General features: G+C 38.9%; 3 protein-coding genes and 2 non-coding genes across 7 annotated transcripts in view; all 5 read left to right on the forward strand.

Annotated features, from left to right (window-relative positions):
- The window catches only part of LOC111486110 (universal stress protein PHOS32-like), a 3,772-nt gene extending 1,597 nt beyond the window's left edge, over positions 1-2,175 (forward strand). Inside the window, exon 2 of one of the 2 annotated variants that reach the window (XM_023133125.1) lies at positions 92-597. Coding sequence is in view for 1 of the 2 variants with exons in the window: in XM_023133124.1 (XP_022988892.1) it covers positions 1,958-1,998 (41 nt within the window). In the remaining variant the exon portion in view is untranslated. Of the gene's footprint in view, positions 1-91; positions 598-1,957 lie in introns of those variants that run through there. The other variant, XM_023133124.1, reaches the window with a different exon arrangement.
- A 1,285-nt stretch (positions 2,176-3,460) lies between these two features.
- Positions 3,461-4,329, forward strand: LOC111486140. Its single transcript, XM_023133166.1, has one exon. The coding sequence runs from the start codon at positions 3,538-3,540 to the stop codon at positions 4,228-4,230; it is 693 nt and encodes a 230-aa protein (XP_022988934.1). The 5' UTR covers positions 3,461-3,537; the 3' UTR covers positions 4,231-4,329.
- Positions 4,330-4,680: 351 nt separating this feature from the next.
- On the forward strand, positions 4,681-4,762 carry TRNAS-CGA. Its single transcript has one exon. It is a non-coding gene; the product is annotated as a tRNA-Ser (tRNA).
- Positions 4,763-5,124: 362 nt separating this feature from the next.
- TRNAS-AGA lies at positions 5,125-5,206 on the forward strand. The gene has a single exon. It is a non-coding gene; the product is annotated as a tRNA-Ser (tRNA).
- A 1,023-nt stretch (positions 5,207-6,229) lies between these two features.
- On the forward strand, positions 6,230-18,484 carry LOC111485925 (histone-lysine N-methyltransferase ATXR3-like). 2 transcript variants are annotated; one of them, XM_023132894.1, is made up of 21 exons: positions 6,230-6,450; positions 6,752-7,681; positions 7,790-9,022; positions 9,130-9,186; positions 9,870-11,000; positions 11,362-11,732; positions 11,816-12,370; positions 12,472-12,572; positions 13,235-14,288; positions 14,419-14,490; positions 14,817-14,927; positions 15,043-15,143; positions 15,409-15,508; positions 15,588-15,683; positions 15,891-16,058; positions 16,151-16,276; positions 16,406-16,459; positions 17,084-17,331; positions 17,417-17,525; positions 17,613-17,915; positions 18,009-18,484. In XM_023132894.1, the coding sequence occupies exons 2-21, from the start codon at positions 6,868-6,870 to the stop codon at positions 18,183-18,185; spliced, it is 6,981 nt and encodes a 2,326-aa protein (XP_022988662.1). In that variant the 5' UTR covers positions 6,230-6,450; positions 6,752-6,867; the 3' UTR covers positions 18,186-18,484. The 2 variants fall into 2 exon arrangements, with proteins under 2 accessions (XP_022988662.1, XP_022988661.1); XM_023132893.1 differs by having other exon boundaries at positions 6,752-9,022.
- Positions 18,485-19,386: the final 902 nt, after the last annotated feature.

Below are 19,386 nucleotides of genomic sequence, written 5' to 3' on the forward strand. Positions count from 1 at the left end.
TTTTTTTTTTTTTTTTTTTTTTTTTTTTTTTTTTTTTTTTTTTTTTTTTTTTTTTTTTTTTTTTTTTTTTTTTTTTTTTTTTTTGTGTTATTTGTTTTGTAAACACCTTGGTGCTTGTCAATTTCTTGATTTTTTTGTTAATCACTTGATATCATGAGGTTTTTTTGCTTGAAATTGGATAATTCCATCTTTTCTGTTCATCATTGGATCCTCTTCCCCTTTTCTGCTGGGAAATAGATGATTTATTGCCTTGATTGTTAATGGTTCATTATCAGATTTCTGGGAGTGGTGAGCAAAAATGATGAGCGTTAAGATTTAGAAAGCTGGGTTTCTTGTATGATGCATCGCAGTCTGTTCAATGTCATTTTCTGAGTGAGTTTGTTCGTTATTCTGGACTGTGATGGACTAGTTTCCTTGGAAGTTAGAACATCAGATAGCATTCATTTAGAAATGTGTTCCAATTCTACTTTTTCTACACGGAAATGATATGTAAGGTGTTGTTCTAAGCGAGAATAGAGGATGAAATTTGGGAAATTATGGTGCAGTTAATACTTTGACTTCCGGTTGGAGTAGAGCTAGACTCTCTTCATAGTAGATGCGTTTTTAAATCGTGAGGCTGACGATGATATGTATCGGGCTAAAACGGACAATATTTACTAGTGGTGGGCTTGAGCTGTTACAAATGATATCAGAGCCAAACACTGGGGTGTGCCAACGAGGACGTTGGCACCCAATGAGGATAGATTGTAAGATCCCACATCGATTAGAGAGGAGAACGAATCATTCCTTATAAGGGTGTGGAAATCTCTCTTCTCTCTAGTAGACAACTTTGAGGGAAAACTCAAAAGGAAAAACAAAAAAAAAAACAATAACGGCTAACGGTAGGCTTGAGGGTTCCGCTGTTACGTTTGGTCACTGTTTTAGAGCCTTCTCGACATACGTGAGACTAGTCAATTGTGAGTTTGGCCTTGTCTTTTCTATTAGAGATTCAGATAAACAATATGGTATCTTTCTTCATTTAGCTTTCCTAGCAAGAACAGATAAGAAGTTCGGAATATGTATGTCTTCTAGTTTCTTGTCACGGTAATTTGCATTCTTCTTAAATGTCCATGGGCTCTGTACAACACTGTTCATCTGTTATGTATGTTCCTCGACAGATGGTTGAATGAGGTGAATACTCATGAAAGCTAAATTCTAATTGCATTTTAATGCATGACATCTAAGTAATTGTCATTTTCTCTCTCGTTCTCTGAATCCATGCCAGGCAAAAATAGATTTATATTGTAACATTCCAAGCCACCGACCGTTATAGATATTGTCCACTTTAGCCCGTTACGTATCGTCGTCAACCTCATGATTTTCAAAACGCGCCTGTTAGGGAAAGGTTTCCACATCCTTACAAGGAATGCTTCGTTCCCTTTTCAATTGATGTGGGGTCTCACAATCCACAGTTTCGTTCCCCTCTCTAGTCGGGGTGAGATCTCACAGTCCACCCTTTTAAGGATTTTTTCACACCCTTACAAAGAATCCTTCGTTCCGATGTGAGATCTCATAATTCACCCTTGTAAAGAATGTTTCGTTCCCCTCTTCAGCCGATGTGAGATCTCACAATCCGCCCCTATAAGGCATGCTTCATTTCCCTCTAACCGATGTGAGATCTCACACATATTCTCATCTCCATATTTAGAGCATTATGTCTCAAGATCTAGAAATATCTGGTTGGTGATTACACTGAGTTAATCATCGTGGACACGCTATGTGCGTTCTTGTATATCAAAACTCAACTCAATGAATAATTTGCAGCTTGGTATTTTTTTTTATATATATGCTGATAAACCCACAAGAAGATTCGAGTATATATGCTGCACGCTTTACTTACTACATGTTTTATGCCCAAAATTCTGCATTTTCTGGCAACAACACAAGAATTTCTGACATTCTTGGGCTTTTAATGCAGAAGTTGTGCAGGTGCCAAAGGTAGAGAAGACTGCCGAGTGAATTGAGTTGACTTGAACAGTCGGTGTGTTTGTACGTGGTGAAAATATTTCGTAACCTTTGTGGATGAACAAAGAACTGTATGTATGGTCAGACATTGATTTCCATTTGTGTGTTCTCACACTACTGTTCATATAAATAGTACTTACATGTTTGTTATATCCATCTCGTGTTCTTTTAGTGCATTCTTCTAAGTTTTGAGCCCTCCTCTGAGATGAATATCATATAATGGGAACTCAAATGATGTAAATTCATTGCATCCCATTGTTAAACTGAAATATTTGGACTTGATAGAGTTCAACAGATGCCAAAATTGATGGCGCTCGCAAACATCAAAGGCCCTCCAGACAGCCCAACTCGTTCAACAAGTACGGTACTGAATACTCAAAGATCTGCCATGTAACTAATGTCAAAATGATGGTGATGTTGAGTATTGCCGTTTGCTTTCATTAGGGGACAGGGCAGGGACATGTCCTTGCTGAAGCTTGGATGGTCTAGATAAGACCAACCCTTGCCCTCTGTGGCTTTGAGAGGTCTTCCTCCTCCTTATGTGACCTGGTCTTGTACCTTACTTAGAATTGATGGCTACTTGTGTTTAGGTGGACTGACTGGCATGCTAGAACCATCCTTCAGAACAGAAATGGTTCGTTTTGGATTTCTTCGAGCCGTACGAGGAGAAAACTTCTTATACGGTTCTGGGGGTATTGTTGATTTACATCTATCCCAATGAGCCGTTTATCGAATCATTGCAATTGATGTTCGAGCCCGAAGAGAAGGAAGAGATCTTCGTAAAGTGAGTTTTTATTATCATCACTCTCATGACTTTAAAAAGTATTTGTTGGGAAGAGGTTTCCACGCTCTAACAAAGAATGTTTCGTTCCCCTCTTCAACTAATGTGAAATCTCACAATCCACATCCGGGATCTCACCCACTTGGGGCCGTTAACACCAGAAGGTATGCCAGCGGGGATGCTTTCCCAAGAGGGTAGATTGTGAGATTCCACATGTGGGTGATGGCGTTCAGTAGTAGATAGTTGGCGACCTTTAAATTATTATCTTAACCGCTGTGTGGGATTGTGAGATCTCACATGTGGGCAAAATGATACCGTTAAATTATTTCTTTTTTTTGCATATTTTTCACTTATTTTAAAACTCTAAAATCGTTTTCTTAATGACAACTCTAACTGCTAAGTGTATGAAAAGTCAAGTCGTTACCGTTTATATCAAAGCAGACAAAGTGCCGTCATTGTGAACAAATGTAACGGGCAACTAGTTGATCAAGACACTTGGTCGTCGAGATTTCATTAAAACTTAGGTGAGTATACATAGCTTCTAAAACACGACCAAACATGTGAGTGAAGATAAAACCTGTCAAAAAAAAAATCTAATCTATAACGGATGGTCAAAATTTTAGGGACCGATAAAATTGATAGTTTAAAGTCGAATAAAACAATGATAAAATTAAACCATTAATATTTTAGTATGAAGGTTTTTGCTCGTATAATATAAAAACCAAAATTGTTGGATTGGGGAAGAATCGAGAATGGAACGGCACGTACGCCTTTTTCTCAACAGGCTCTCATTTGCTTCAATCGCCATTGCCTCTCTCACCCTCCTCCTCCTCTTCCTCCAAACCCCACAAACCTGCATTCCCCCAAATTCCCCTCCAAAATCCCATCTCAAATTCCCCAAATCCTCCTGCGATTCCACTCCTCGCCAGATCCTCTCCGTCGACAAGAAGAACAAGCGCCTCTGGTCCACTAAACACTGGCACAACAACCTCTCCTCCTTCCTCCATTTCTTCCACGCTCTTCGCGATCTAGGGCTTCTCCACAACCACACCAAAGTCCTCTGTGTTTCCGCCGGCGCTGGCCACGAGGTCATGGCGCTCTCTCAGATGGGAGTTCTTGATGTCACTGGCGTCGAATTGGTTGATTCGCCTCCTTTGGTAACTCGTGCTGATCCGCATAATTTGCCGTTTTTTGATCATGCTTTTGATTTGGCGTTTTCTGCTCATTTGGCTGAGGCGTTGTTTCCTTCTCGATTTGTGTCGGAGATGGAGAGAACTGTTCGTCCTTATGGATCCTGTGTGGTCGTTGTTGAGGAATGTGGTGATGATGAAGTTAGGGAGATTTTTGGATTGTTTACGAAATCGCGATTTGTAAATTCCGTCAATGTTACGTTAACGGGGTTGAAAATGACTCGGATTCTAATGAAAAGAGTTTCTTCTCGGTAGATTGTTCTTTCGAGTTTTTAATTTCCGTTTTCCATTTTTGGATTGTATGAAATGAAACCCTGATTGTACAGAAATGACAGACGATAATTTCCTGAGGTTGATTTTGTGTATTCTTTATCCTGTTTCTTTTCAATGTGAATTCTGATTCAGAACAGATGTTCTAGTGAAATTGGATCGAATTTCAACTAATTGAAGAGATATCATCTCGATGTATGAGGTCAACCGGCGATCTCGAGCGATCAGGAAATTCCATGGATTACACAGTTCCATAACCGGAAACTCACCGGCGAGACAACCTCCTCTCCATTAACGACCACCGTTCCTCTCGGAACCCTAATTCCTCCGACAAGAAGGATAATTGTTTCGTTAGCGAGCGAGATTGAAGAACAGACGTCAAAAGAATCATTAAATTACAAAAACAAAATAAAGGAAGGTATCAAATTTCAAACAGTCGATATGTCCGAGTGGTTAAGGAGACAGACTCGAAATCTGTTGGGCTTTGCCTGCGCAGGTTCGAATCCTGCTGTCGACGACATTCTTTCCTTTTTTTTTTCATTTTGCCATGATTGGGCCCCAACTTAGTTGATGTTTGGGCTGACTTATTCGGCCCGAAATCTCATAGCGGGACAGAATGGAAGCCCAGCACGAAATCATTAGACATTGCAAAGCACTCCTTCTTCAAGTCTTGCCAAAAAGTCAATATGTCCGAGTGGTTAGGGAGACAGGTTCGAATTCTGCTGTCGACGATATTTTTTTCCAGCCATGATTGGGCCCAATTTAGTTGATGTTTCGGCCGACTTATTCTGCCCGAAATCTCATAAGGGGACAGATTGCAAGCTCAGCACGAAATCATTAAGGATTGTAAAGTAATCCTTCTTCAAGGCTTGCCAAAAAGTCGATATGTCCGAGTGGTTAAGGAGACAGACTAGAAATCTGTTGGGCTTTGCCTGCGCAGGTTCGAATCCTGCTGTCGACGATCTTTTTTTTTTTTTATCATGACGGGCCCAAGTTAGTGGGCTCAAGTTAGTTGATGTTTGGGTCGACGAAATCTCATAACGGGCCAAATTGCAAGCCCAGCACGAAATCACAGCGCTTTCTAATTTCCTCCGGCTCTACCTGCGCAGGTTCGAATCCTGCTGTCGACGACATTTTTAACTTCTTTTCTGACCCTTATTGGGCCAAATTGCATGGGCCCAATTTAGTTGAAGTTAGTCGTCCCGAAATCTCATAACGGGCCAAATTGCAAGCCCATCACGAAATCACGACGCTTTGTGAATCCCTCCTTTTTCGACCCCCAAAAAAACTTGAGCGCCAAAACCATAACACATTTACCAAAATACCCCTACTCACCTCCACCCCACCCGGGGCGTCTTTACATTAGTAAAAAAAGAAAAATCTTGTTCACAGCCGCACTCGTACAGGGGTATTCCCGTAGTTTCACAAGGTTAAAATAATAAGAACAAAAATGAAAATTCTATTATTTGATCTAAACATTTAATTTCCTATTTTGTAACTATTTTTACATATATTTTCGATAAGTAAACAATAGTAATTTTCAAAATTTTATTTTTATTAAAATTTAACTAATAATAATAATAAAAAAAACAAACTCATATTTTAAAATAGTAGAACACAACAATATAGATATTAAATAAAATAGAAAATATTTGAGTTACTTAATTTTAAAAAATAAATAATCAGCGTGAAAACCCATTTTTTAAAATTAGTAATTTCAATTTTTTTTTTAATTTTTGAAATTTAACTAATAATAATAAAAAAAAAACAAACAAACGTATTTTTTAAAATAGCAGAACACTATAGATATTAAAATCAGCGCAAAAACCCGAGTCAACCCGATTCGCCGTCAAAAAACCTATATCCTTATTGGTAATTTCACACATATAGTTCCTTGACCCCGATAAGTTCACCAAAGGGCAAAAATCGGAAAGAAAAAAAAAAAAGAAAAAATTAGGGGAAAAAAAAACAAAAAACAAAGAAGGCTTCCTGATTCAGACCAACATAGAACGCAACCAAAGAGCGACTCAAAGATATGGCGCTTAAAGGCGAGGAAGATAGGAAATGTTTTTTTCATAAGTTTTAAAAGGAAGAGGGAGATTTTCAGAGCCAGAGAGATTCATCTCTGAAACCTGTAATTAATTCACTTCTCCTTGATCCCTCCATCGCTTACTCCCTCACTCTCTCTTGCGCGCGCCCTCTACGGTCTGTTGCAGCTTCCGTTTTTGTTCTTCTTCTCTCTGGATCTATTCACTCTTCCTTCAATTTTGCGTTTCTCGGATTTTTCTTCTTTTTCTCTTCTTCGGATGGTTTTCTTTTTACGTTTATTGAATTGAATTGATAGGTTTTGGGGATTGAGAGCGGGGTTGTTGTTGGGTGGAGGCGAGGGGGGTGATTACTTGTTTCGCGAATTTTGCGAGTTGTTCGTTTTGATTTTTGTTTTTTTTTTAAACCCTACATTGCTTGGGCTTGACTTTGGTGTTGGTTTTTGTTTTTTGGAAAACAGTGTTTTGAATTGGAGGAAGATTCAGGGATTCGAAGGTATCGCAGTATGAGCATCGAGAGTCCTGGTGAAGGGGAGAGTTAGGGTTTTGAGTTTTAAGTGATAGAGGTGGGATTTCCATGGGCGATGGAGGCGTCGCGTGCCTACCTTTGCAGCAACAACAGCAGCATGTTATTGAGACGTATCCAATTCCTTCAGAGAAAATGCTTTGTTCAGGTAAGAATAATGGGTTCAATTCAAAGTCATCAGTCAAATTCAGTGAGGCAGAACGGAAGCAGAAGATGAAGGTGAAGAAAGAAGAGGTCGTAGCGAAGGATGTTGAATTGGGAAGAACAAAGTCAGGATTGGATAAGGCAGGGAAGAGCAGCAGAGAAGTTGGGTATGCTGAAAACGGCGTTGTTAATGCTGAGAAAGATGAAGTTGAAGAGGGTGAATTCGGAACATTAGACAATGGGGAGCTTGTTACGGAGAAGTCAAGAAAAGGTGGAATTGAGAACAGTGAAAAATGGAGGATACTGGAGACTGATAAAGGAGAGCATGTACGGGGAAAGTGGCGAAGAGGGGATATAGAGAAAGGGGAGATAGTTTTAGAGAAGAGTAGATCAAGAAGGTCGGCTAAGGATGAAATTGAGAGAGGGGAGTTCATTCCTGATAGATGGGAAAAAGTTGATATTGTGAAGGATGAATTTCGTTATTCAAGAACACGCAGATACGAGCCCGACAAGGACCGAGGGTGCAAAGGTGTGCGTGAGCCAACGCCACCCGTTGTTAAATACCCAACTGATGATGTTACTAGAAGGAAAGAAATCAATCGAAGTGGCAATCAGCTCAGTAAAAGTACGCTCAGGTGGGAGACTGGCCAAGACAGAGGCTCGAGGTATGGTTCAAAAGTTTTGAACGATGAAGTTTCTCACAGGAATGACTACAGCGGTGGTAAGAATTTTGGGAAAGATTATTCTTCTAGCAATCGTTTGAAGCGCTATAGTCAAGAGTCAGATAATTTTGAGCGCAAACATTATGGTGATTATGGGGATTATGCAGGGTCAAAAAGCAGGAGGCTTTCAGAGGATAGCAGTAGAGCTGCCCACTCTGATCATTATTCAAGTCGTCCTATGGAAAGGTCTTGTAAAAATTCTTCTTCGTCTTCTTCTCGGGTATCTTCATCTGATAAGTTCTTGTCAAGGCATTATGAAACTTCTTCTACTTCGTCTCGGGAAGCTTATAACAGACATGGGCATAGTCCAGGTCATTCTGATAGGTCACCTCGTGAAAAATCCCGGCATCATGATATCAGGGATCGCAGCCCTGCCCATCGGGATAGATCACCATATGGTCGTGATAAATCACCATATGATCGGAGTCGACACTATGACCATCGTTATCGTAGTCCTAATACAGAACGGTCCCCGCAAGATCGAGCTCGATGTCATAGTCGTAGGGATCGAACACCAAACTACTTGGACAGATCACCTCTTGATTGGAGTAGGTCCAATAGCCATAGAGAAACAAGCAGAAGAAGTAAAGGAAGTGAAAAACACAGTTCACACAATGGAAGTAGAACTCGGGAAGATAAAACTACACCGAAGGACCTTGATGGAAGGGAATCAATTGTGACAACAAAAGAATCCTGTGACAAGATCATTGAGCTAAATGCCAATGGATCGATGGAGACTGTTGGTGAATGCCGGTCTTATGAAGGGGAGAAGTCTCAGAGTCCAAACCAAACTTGTATAGAACAACCTCATGTGGATGGAGTTCCTGAAGAGCTGCCTTCTATGGAGGAGGATATGGATATTTGTGATACCCCGCCACATGCTCCCTTGGTGACTGATACATCAACGGGTAAATGGTTTTATCTTGATTATTATGGTGTGGAACGTGGACCTTCTAGACTGTATGATCTGAAGGCACTTGTTGAAGAAGGTTCTTTAATGTCGGATCATTTTATCAAGCACTTGGATAGTGATAGATGGGTGACCGTCGAGAATGCTGTTTCTCCTTTGGTCACCGTAAATTTTCCATCCATTATACCAGACTCTGTAACTCAGTTGGTGAGCCCTCCTGAAGCTCCAGGCAATGTATTGGCAGATACTACAGATACTCAAAGTGGCGATTCTGAACAAAAACAAATTTCAACTGCTGGGCCAATTTTATGTTCTGACGAAGGTGCGGATACTTCTGAGCCATTAGGAGATCTTCACATTGATGAAAGGATTGGCGCTTTGTTAGAGGATATTACTGTTATTCCTGGCAGAGAACTTGAAACTATTGCAGGTTCTTATTCTAACTTCTTTCACTTTTTCTTAATTTTTTCTGCAAATCCCTCCTTGCCTTGGTCATGGAGAATTATTGATTTTCCCTGTCGATTTGTTTTCTTGCAGAAGTTTTGCAGATGACTTTTGATGGTGGACAATGGGAAAGATTGGCCATCTCCGAAGGTATATGTTAATTCTTCTGTAACTTTCATTTTTGTCTTTAGGGATATTGAATTTAACTAATGAAAATGTGAAAGAATTGTGTGGGGAACATAAGACACCCTCCAAAATCCTAAGCGAAAAGCTAGAAGCCAAATGCTTAGCGCAAAAACAAATATACACTCCCTTTGTTATTAGTAAAAAGAGTGTGTAATTAAAAATTTCTAAAAAATACGTATTAATTAATCGAAGGGGAGTAATGATGGCATCTTGGAAAAAAAACTCTCCCTGAAAGCTAGGTAACATGCCATGCCCTATGATGAATATCTGGCTTTGCTATTTAAAGTTCCTAGCATGTAACCAACATTGAGGAAGTTAACTTCTGGTCTTTGACCTTTGCCTTCAGCAACAACTTCCTAGCATTGATTACGTAAGAAAATTCTTGAGAAGTTGAGTTGCACGCAACCTGATCTAAACATCTCAAGAAGGATAACTAAATTGCGAGCAAATTGACAATTTATAAGTGCGTTCTCAGGGTTTTCTACTGCATTCTCACACTTCTACATTAAAGGGGTGAGAGGGTTCTTTTTTTTTTTTTTTTTAAAAAAAAATTAACAATTTTTAAATAAAAGATTTCATTTTTGATACTTGGACTCAGTTTTGGGTGAAATACAGCTCCTTCCAATGTTTAATCTTGATCTTCACAGGTTTCTCAGATCATGTTGGTGAACAGCTTGATCAGAGTACCGATGATATTTTGGAATTTACTGACTATGCAACATCAGCGGATACTGGTTCCAAGACAAATGTATCATCAGAAAAGGACTTTGGCATTGATGATTGTGACTTGACTTCTGGACCATGGTCTTGCAAGGGTGGTGACTGGAGGAGAAATGATGAATCTGCCCAAGAAAGAAATGCTCGAAAGAAGCTTGTTCTAAATGATGGTTTTCCTCTGTGTCAGATGTCCAAATCAGGTTATGAGGATCCTAGATGGCACCAGAAAGACGAATTGTATTATCCTTCCCAAAGTAAACGACTTGATCTGCCTCCTTGGGCATTTACTTGTCTCGATGATAGGACACCATTAACAATGAGGGGAACTAAAGGAACTATGCTACCTGTTATCAGGATAAATGCTTGTGTGGTAAAGGATCATGGTTCATTCGTCTCTGAGCCTCGCATGAAGGTTAGGGGTAAGGGGCATTCAAGGTCTTCTAAGCTATTCTCTACAAATAGTGATGGGAAGCGGTTGTCAGCTGATGGTGATTCTCAGTTAAAAATTGCTAGAGATATAGGTCCAGAGAGATTTTTGAAAACTACTGCTTTCATTAGCATCCCCAAAGATCGGCTTTGCTCATATGCTGACTTACAGTTGCATTTAGGTGATTGGTATTACCTTGATGGGGTTGGGCATGAATGTGGGCCTGCGTCGTTTTCAGAGCTACAGTTATTAGCAGATCAGGGTGTCATTCAAAAGCACAGTAGTGTTTTCAGGAAACTTGATAGGGTGTGGGTTCCAGTTACATCTCTTGCAGAATGTTCTGAATCGGCAAGAAAGATTCAGAGGGAGAAAACTCCACTATTTGGTGAAACAACAAAAGATCCAGTTCCAGTATCTGGGGCCACTTCCCTTGGTGGTTTCATCTCAAATTCAAGTGTGTTTCATGAATTACATCCTCAGTTTGTTGGATACACTCGGGGAAAGTTACATGAATTAGTTATGAAATCTTACAAGAGCCGGGAGTTCGCTGCAGCAATAAATGATGTGTTAGATCCATGGATCAATGCAAAACAACCAAAGAAGGAGATGGAGAAGACCATGCACTGGAAATCAGGTATTGATGAAGTCGATTTTTGAGTTTGAATGTGTTCATTTTCTTTTCTTTTCATTTCAGGATGCTGTAGATCTTTCTAACTCTTCCCTTATGAGCAATTGCTCGACAACGGGGGGTAGGGTTATCTGTAATTTGTTTAGTTTTATTAAGTTGCATTTGTGATTATATTATTCTTTTCTAAAATTTTTGTTATAGGTCTATCCATTTGTTTCCTTCATCTTATTAATTGAGTTCTAGTCATCTTATTACCACATGAGTAACTGGCTTTTATTCCTTATGAATGTTTTCCTCAATTATTTCATGAGTTCTGGTCATTTTTCTGATTTCACTTTGGCGGTGGGCTGGATTTTGTGAACTACAGATGGCAGTGCACGTTCTGCTAAAAGAGCCAGAGTGGTGTTTGATGAAAGTGAGGATGATTGTGAAGTGGATGAGGATTTGCTGCATCAACATCAAAAGGATGAAATTTCGTTTGAGGATTTGTGCGTGGATGCCACTTTCCATGGAGAAGGGAGTACAAGTTTGGAGGTGGAATCCTGGGGTTTCCTTGATGGTCATATTCTGGCACGAATTTTTCATTTTCTGCAGTCTGACCTTAAATCCCTATCATTTGCTTCTGTAACTTGTAAGCACTGGAGAGCTGCTGTTCGGTTTTATAAGGATATCTCTAGACAGGTTGATTTATCATCCTTGGGTCCAAACTGCACAAATTCCACGTTCCTGAACATCATGGTAAGTGTTATTTCAAAGGCTTCTGTTGTATGGGGTCGCTTATTTAATCTCAGGCTAACCTCATTTTATGTCTCTGCTTGCAGAGCACTTATAATAAAGAAAAGGTCAATTTTATAATTCTAGTTGGCTGCATCAACGTTACTGCAGTTGTACTTGAAGAGATTCTTGGCAAGTTTTCTCAGTTAGCCTCTATAGATGTTCGAGGCTGCAGTCAGTTCAATGATTTGTCCTCCAATTACCCGAATATAAATTGGTTGAAAAGAAGTTCAATTGGCACAAAAAACAACGAAGAAGGACATTCTAAATTAAGGAGCCTTAGGCATATAACTGAAAAATCTTCTTCTCTTTCTAAAATTAAGGGCCTTAGTTCTAACGTGGATGATTTTGGTGAGCTGAAGGAGTACTTTGAAAGTGTGGATAAGAGGGAGTCAGCAAATCAGTTATTCCGCAGAAGCTTATACAAGCGTTCGAAAGTATTTGATGCTAGAAGGTCCTCATCAATTGTTTCTAGAGATGCCCGCATGAGACAATGGTCCATTAAGAAATCAGAAGTTGGATATAAGAGGATGGTGGAATTTCTTGCTTCCAGTCTGAAGGAAATCATGAAGGACAATACATTTGGATTCTTTGTGCCCAAGGTACCTCATAATAATTTTATTTATCCTTTTTTCTTTTTTAGAATATAGCTACTCTTTGTTCTCAAATTTATCACTGTTTCTGCTCTCAATATGTTTTGCAGGTTGCTGAAATTCAGGATAGAATTAGAAATGGTTATTACGTCAAGCGGGGGCTTTGTTCTGTCAAGGAAGACATCAGTCGAATGTGCAGGGATGCAATAAAGTATGTTCGATTTGGAATCCTTTTGACCTTTTACTGATTTTGCAACAATTTTACGTGGCACTGGACTAATTTGAGTCTCGTGTAATAATTGCGAATCCATCTGGAAAGCTTAATATGGATTATGAGGAAAGCAAATACGTATTTTGAACAACTGTTATCTGATTAAATGGTCAACTGGAGTCCATTTTGGTGTGCTTTCTTTAAAAGATACATTTAAACTTGGGAAATAACGGGATTATATATATATACACACAATAAAAGAATCTAATTATTTACCTTTTCAGGCTCTGAGAATACTGTTTCTGAAAAACTATTATTAAAGGATTTCTATCTCTAATAACATTGTTCGTTGAATCTCATTTCTAAACCAGCAATAAAATTTTTGTTTTGTGTTTTTGCTGTTTTAATATTATTAAATGATTTCTATTTTGATTTTTGTGTGAGAATGAAATTTTGTGAATCCAGTAAATATTTATTTTCCCGATATATTTTGATTCTATATGCTTGCTGTTCCTTTTCCCTTGTGTATATATATATTTCAATACGTTTTTTTTGTTAAATTAAATAATCCCATTCTTCTTTCTGTTTCTGGAGCTTTTAGTTGTTCACATTCTATGCTGCTGCATTTTCTGTCATAAAGTTTGTACTTTATGTTGTTGCAGAGCAAAGAGCCGTGGTGATGGAGATATGAATCACATAATTACGCTATTCATTCAACTTGCCACCCGTTTGGAGAAGAAATCAAAGGTACGTCTGGAGAGGAATGATGTGAACTCTTGGGAAGATGACAACTCTACAAGATTTGGTTCTTCTGCTGCTCAGAAGTACAAAAGACAGCTTGGTAAAATGGCTACTGAAAGGAAATACACTAATAGGAGCAATGGCTTCATATTTGGAAATGGTGCTTTAGATCATGGAGAGTATGCATCTGATCGAGAAATCAGGAGACGCTTATCCAAATTGAATAAGAAGTCTATTGGATCTGAGAGTGAAACATCAGACGAGTTTGATAGGTCTTCTGGAGATGAAAAGAGTAACAGTGAGAACAGTGTCTCAGATACAGAAAGCGATTTGGAGTTCTCATCAGGTCGACTTGGAGAAACAAGAGGAGATAAATGCTTTATTCTTGATGAGGCACTTGATTCTACAATGGATGACCGTGAATGGGGTGCCCGCATGACAAAAGCAAGCCTTGTTCCTCCTGTCACAAGGAAGTATGAGTTGATTGACGAATATGTTGTCATAGCAGACGAGGAGGAAGTTCGACGCAAGATGAGGGTATCTCTACCAGATGACTATGTTGAGAAATTAAATGCCCAGAAGAATGGTACTGAGGAACTAGATATGGAACTTCCTGAAGTCAAGGACTACAAACCTCGAAAGAAAATTGGAGATGAGGTCTTAGAGCAAGAGGTTTACGGGATTGACCCTTATACACACAATCTTTTGCTGGATTCAGTGCCTGAAGATTTGAATTGGTCTCTAATGGATAAACATTTGTTTATTGAAGACGTGCTGCTTCGCACTTTGAATAAGCAGGCCATACATTTCACTGGCACTGGAAACACTCCCATGATGTATCCTTTACAGCCCGTTATTGAAGAAATCGAGAAGGTTGCTGCGGAAGAATGTGATATCCTAACAATGAGACTGTGCCAAGGTATCTTGAAGGCTATGCATAGTCGTCCTGAGGACAAATATGTTGCTTATAGGAAGGTATGCAAACACCATCTTAACTACTTGCGCTTTTTGATCATTTATCCGACTAACACGACTTGTTTGCAAATGTTTCTGACGTCAATTTTTGTTATTTCTTCTTTGTTTGTCTACTGATTTGTGTGATTAGGGGCTGGGCGTTGTATGCAACAAACAAGAAGGTTTTGCAGAAGATGATTTCGTTGTTGAATTTTTGGGAGAGGTATGCCTTCAGTTCTCCTTAGGATTATGGATTGAGATCATTATGATAATAAATCTAATGTAAATTGATATGGTTGCAAAATTCATATTGCTTTCGTATATCCACTGAAATCTTGTTGGAAATTTTTAGTGTTTAGGATAGTCTTAAAGAGTAGAGGTTTTGTATTGCCAGATATTAATCATGTGTCCTTAATATGTTCATTTTTTAACCCATCTCATTTTCTGCTTTTGTGGATAGTTTTCTCAATTTTGTGTTCTTGGTTTTTTGGAATGAAACTCACTTATATGTGCCAGTACTTACATGTTTATCATCTCTCTTTTATTTAGGTTTATCCTGTTTGGAAATGGTACGAGAAGCAGGATGGAATTAGGTCGTTACAGGAAAATGACAAGGACCCAGCTCCCGAATTTTATAATATCTACTTAGAAAGACCGAAGGTGCTCACTTAACTCAGCTGTATTTATATTTTATATGCATGTTTCAGCGTATATATAGTTTCTAATGCTTTATTCTACATACCTTGTTGAGTATTTAATCTCCTCTCTCTGGCAGGGTGACGGGGACGGTTATGATTTGGTGGTAGTTGATGCCATGCACAAAGCAAACTATGCAAGCCGCATTTGCCATTCTTGCCGACCTAATTGTGAAGCAAAGTAAGTTCTTTTAAAAGCCTAGATTTTTTTCCCTCTTCTTAGCAGTTCATGGTTTAGAAGACTATTCTTAGCACTAATCTTTCTTCCAGAATTCTCTGGAAAGTGTCCTAGAAGGACGATTATTGCTTTGATTGAACTTAAATTTTTCTGATTGATAAGTTTGTTGAACCTTGCCCCATATCATCTGCACTTGCTTCCTGACTTACTGTGTAATGTTGCTTCTCTACAAATCATAGATAATATAACATATTGCTTTAAAACGCAGAGTTACCGCCGTAGATGGTCATTACCAGATTGGAATTTATACCTTACGCAAAATACAGTATGGTGAGGAGATCACATTCGATTATAACTCCGTAACAGAGGTATGTCCTTTTGCAATGCGTTTCTTATAGAGATCTCTGGGGTTCTATTCTCCTCTAATATTACCTTTCACTCCACCAGAGTAAGGAAGAATATGAAGCATCAGTCTGTTTATGTGGAAGTCATGTTTGCCGAGGTAGCTACTTGAATTTGACTGGTGATGGAGCCTTTCTGAAGGTAATAGTTGGACGATTTTTTTTATAAAAAAGACGTGCACCTCTTTGGATTGAGCTTATGTTTATTTTCACGTGCTTAGAGATCTTTTGTTTTCATGTTCCCACAATTTACGAATGTATCGGTTAGTTTGGTTGTTTAGTCTATTTCCCTGCATTGATCTCCTTGTGGCCCTAGTAGTTAATCAGGACAAAGTTGTTTTTCCACCAGGTATTGGAGGAATGGCATGGCCTTCTGGATTGTCATCAACTGATGCTGGAAGCCTGTGAATTAAATTCAGTATCAGAAGAGGATTATCTTGACTTGGGTAGGGCAGGATTGGGCAGTTGTTTACTTGGGGGTTTACCTGATTGGTTGGTGGCTTATGCAGCTCGTGTGGTAAGGGCCTTTCCTGGGAGCCATGGTGCTGCTTATGGCACATATGTGTATATGATATTCATATTTTCTCAACCCTTGGATTCTGGTTCCAGGTGAGGTTCATTAATTTTGAAAGAACAAAGCTTCCTGAGGAGATTCTGACACATAATTTGGAGGAGAAAAGGAAATACTTTTCAGATATCTGTCTTGATGTTGAGAAGAGTGACGCTGAAGTTCAGGTAATATGGATTTTACATCCATATGCTTTTTGTTGAAACGTATCAGTTTTGTTTTGTTTTATAAAAAAAATAGTTAAGTATATCACTGAAATTATTTTTATACATTAATTTCTTGTATGCCCTTGACAGGCTGAGGGTGTTTACAACCAAAGGCTACAAAATTTGGCTGTTACTCTCGACAAGGTGAATATCTTTTTTTCCTTTCAACATCTTATGTTACTCGGTTGAATAAGGATAGATTGTTTGTAATAGCCCAAGCCCACCGATAATAGATATTGTGTGCTTTGGCTTGTTACGTTTCATCGTTAGCCTCAAGTTTTTTAAAACGCGTCGGTTAGGGAGAGGTTTCCACTCTCTTATAAGGAATGTTTCGTTCTCCTCTCCAACCAATGTGGGATCTCACAATTCACCCACACTGCTCGATGTCTGGCTCTGATACCATTTGTAACCGTCCAAGCCCACATACATGTTGTTACAAATGCAGAATTACAAAGCATTTACAAATAGTATCAGAGCCAGACACTAGGCGATGTGCCAGCAAAGACACTGGGTCCCCAAGTGGGATGGATTGTGAGATCTCACATCAGTTGGAGAAGGGAACAAAACATTCCTTATAAGAGTGTGGAAACCTCTCCCTAGCAAACGCGTTTTAAAACTGTGAGATTGACTGCAATACATAATGGGCCAAAGCGGACAATATCTGCTAGCAGTGGAGTTATTTTCTGTTTCACATCTTCTTCTTGTTCGTCAGGAGCATTGTTTGCATGTTTGATTTCACTTATGTACCATTTTAAATTCTGTCCGAAGGTGAGATATGTGATGAGATGCATTTTTGGCGACCCAAAGAATGCTCCACCTCCATTAAAGAGGCTTAGTCCTGAAGAAGCTGTATATTATCTATGGAAAGGAGAGGGATCGCTAGTTGAGGAGCTGCTTCAGAGCATGGCTCCACATGTTGAAGAAGATTTAATAACTGATCTCAAATCCAAGATTCATGCCCACGATCCACTAGACAATGATGACATTCAAAACGAGCTTCAACAATCTCTATTGTGGTGAGTAGCTTTATATGCCCGCCCATGCTTTAAACAACAATAAAAATGGACGTTTATTTGAATTCATTCCATTTCTTCTTTGCAGGTTGAGAGATGAAGTTCGTAATGTTCCTTGTACATACAAATCCCGTAACGATGCTGCTGCAGATTTGATTCATATTTATGCTTTTACTAAGAATTTTTTTAGAATACAGGTACGAACGTATACAATTTCGCAGCTTTCACTATTAACTGCCTTCATTCGAGTACAATATTGAGGCGATGTTTGCTTTTACTTGCAGGAATACGAAGCTGTAACTTCCCCACCAGTTTACATTAGTTCACTTGACTTGGGTCCCAAGTATTTGGATAAATTAGGGACGGGTTTTCAAGAGTATCGCAAGACGTATAGTCAGAATTATTGTTTAGGGCAGCTAATTTTTTGGCACAACCAGCAAAACATCGATCCAGATCGTAGCCTGGCTGAGGCCAGCAGGGGGTGCTTGTCTTTGCCAGAGATAGCCTCCTTCTATGCCAGAATTCAGAAGCCTTCACGGCAGCGTGTATATGGCCCAAAGACTGTTAAATTTATGCTGTCAAGGATGGTGAGTCTATATCTGTCTTACCTTTTCTAGACTGGTTTCAATGCCCGATTTTTGCTAACGATTCCGATATTATATTGGTTCTGGTTCCTCCAGGAGAAGCAGCCGCAGAGACCATGGCCAAAGGATCGGATATGGTCGTTCAAGAACTCCCCGAAGGTGATCGGCAGCCCAATGCTGGACGCGGTGTTGAACAACTCGCCCCTAGAGAGGGATTTGGTACATTGGCTAAAGCACAGAACTCCCATATTTCAGGCCATGTGGGATCGGTAAGAAAAAACTTTTGTAGGAGTAGAGGTAGGATCATTACCCAATCCTGTGTAAATTGTTTTGGAATGATTTCTCAATTTATAGTGTTCACCGCTGCCCTGAATAGTTGGGGGGGGATTGGCTATCATTCCAGAGCATCATTACTAGCTTAGCTTCCTTCCCATTCTTCTGTACAGTTTCTTCTTCTTTTCTTCTTCATTTCCTCTTCCTTTTGTTATTTTGTAATTCATATTTGGTTAGTAAATCATTATTATTCCCTCTAATTGAAGAAATGAAAGTAGAAGAAATAGTTTAAAGGCTTAGCAAGTTCTCTTCTCTCGTATTCGAACGTGTGGATGATGAATTGTTCAAGTTTTCATCGTCTTTTAAAGCAATGACATGACTTGTAGTAGGTGGAGTTTTTGTCGGTATGAACGTAGTTTAGCTTATTTTGTTAAGAATTGTGAGAAGGGTGTGGAAACGATAGAAATTCCACATTAGTTGGAGAAATGAACTAATCATTTTTTATAAGGATGTGAAAACTTCTCCTTAGCGGACACGTTTTAAAATCGTGAGTAACGAATCAGCGGAAAATAGCTACTAGTAATGGGCTTGAGTTATAAAATCAAAACAAAAGGGTTAGAAGTTTAAATCTCTTTACCCTCACACATGTTATTCATTTATGTAATCTTCGATTGAATAGTGTTCAATTAGGTTTTATAATTTCTATAATTTCTCAGAAATTAGTGTTGCTTTTAAAATAAATATGGATATGTGTTTTTATTTTATTTTATACCAAACCTCCTTTTATATTAAAAGAAAATAGATATAAATAAAAATATTTTCATGGACGATTTATTAAATGAAATTTACAAATTAATATTTAAATTTTCACATCTAATAAGGAAAAATTAACAAGGCCAAAAATTGAATTAAAGTAAACTTAATAATATTCAGAGAGAAGTTAGTTAGTTTCCCAGTCCGATTATATGAAAAGGCGGGAAGAAAACGACAAAAAAGCGTACCGGAAGAAGCTGTACAGTCCCTCCCCCCGCCACCTGCACCTGTCGGTTACATTCCTCCTTGTACGGCCCCAATCACCGTCATCATTCCCTCTGTTTCCTTTTGTCTTCTTCTTCTTCACCATTACAAAATCATATATATGTTTATCTGTATACACAATTCCTTATTCTCTGGTTTTTTAGGTCTCATGATGATGGAAAGT

This window comes from Cucurbita maxima, unplaced genomic scaffold (assembly GCF_002738345.1).
Source record: "Cucurbita maxima cultivar Rimu unplaced genomic scaffold, Cmax_1.0 Cma_Scf00011, whole genome shotgun sequence".
NCBI lineage: Eukaryota > Viridiplantae > Streptophyta > Magnoliopsida > Cucurbitales > Cucurbitaceae > Cucurbita > Cucurbita maxima.

What these genes read in the sequence shown, in the direction of transcription:
- LOC111485925 (XM_023132893.1), top strand. Translation starts at nt 6,868, where the DNA reads ATGGGCGATGGAGGCGTCGCGTGCCTACCTTTGCAGCAACAACAGCAG. An exon ending in AAGATTGGCCATCTCCGAAG is followed by an intron (nt 9,187 to 9,869) that starts GTATATGTTAAT and finishes TGATCTTCACAG; the next exon opens with GTTTCTCAGATCATGTTGGT. An exon ending in CCACGTTCCTGAACATCATG is followed by an intron (nt 11,733 to 11,815) that starts GTAAGTGTTATT and finishes CTCTGCTTGCAG; the next exon opens with AGCACTTATAATAAAGAAAA.
- LOC111486140 (XM_023133166.1), top strand. Translation starts at nt 3,538, where the DNA reads ATGGAACGGCACGTACGCCTTTTTCTCAACAGGCTCTCATTTGCTTCA.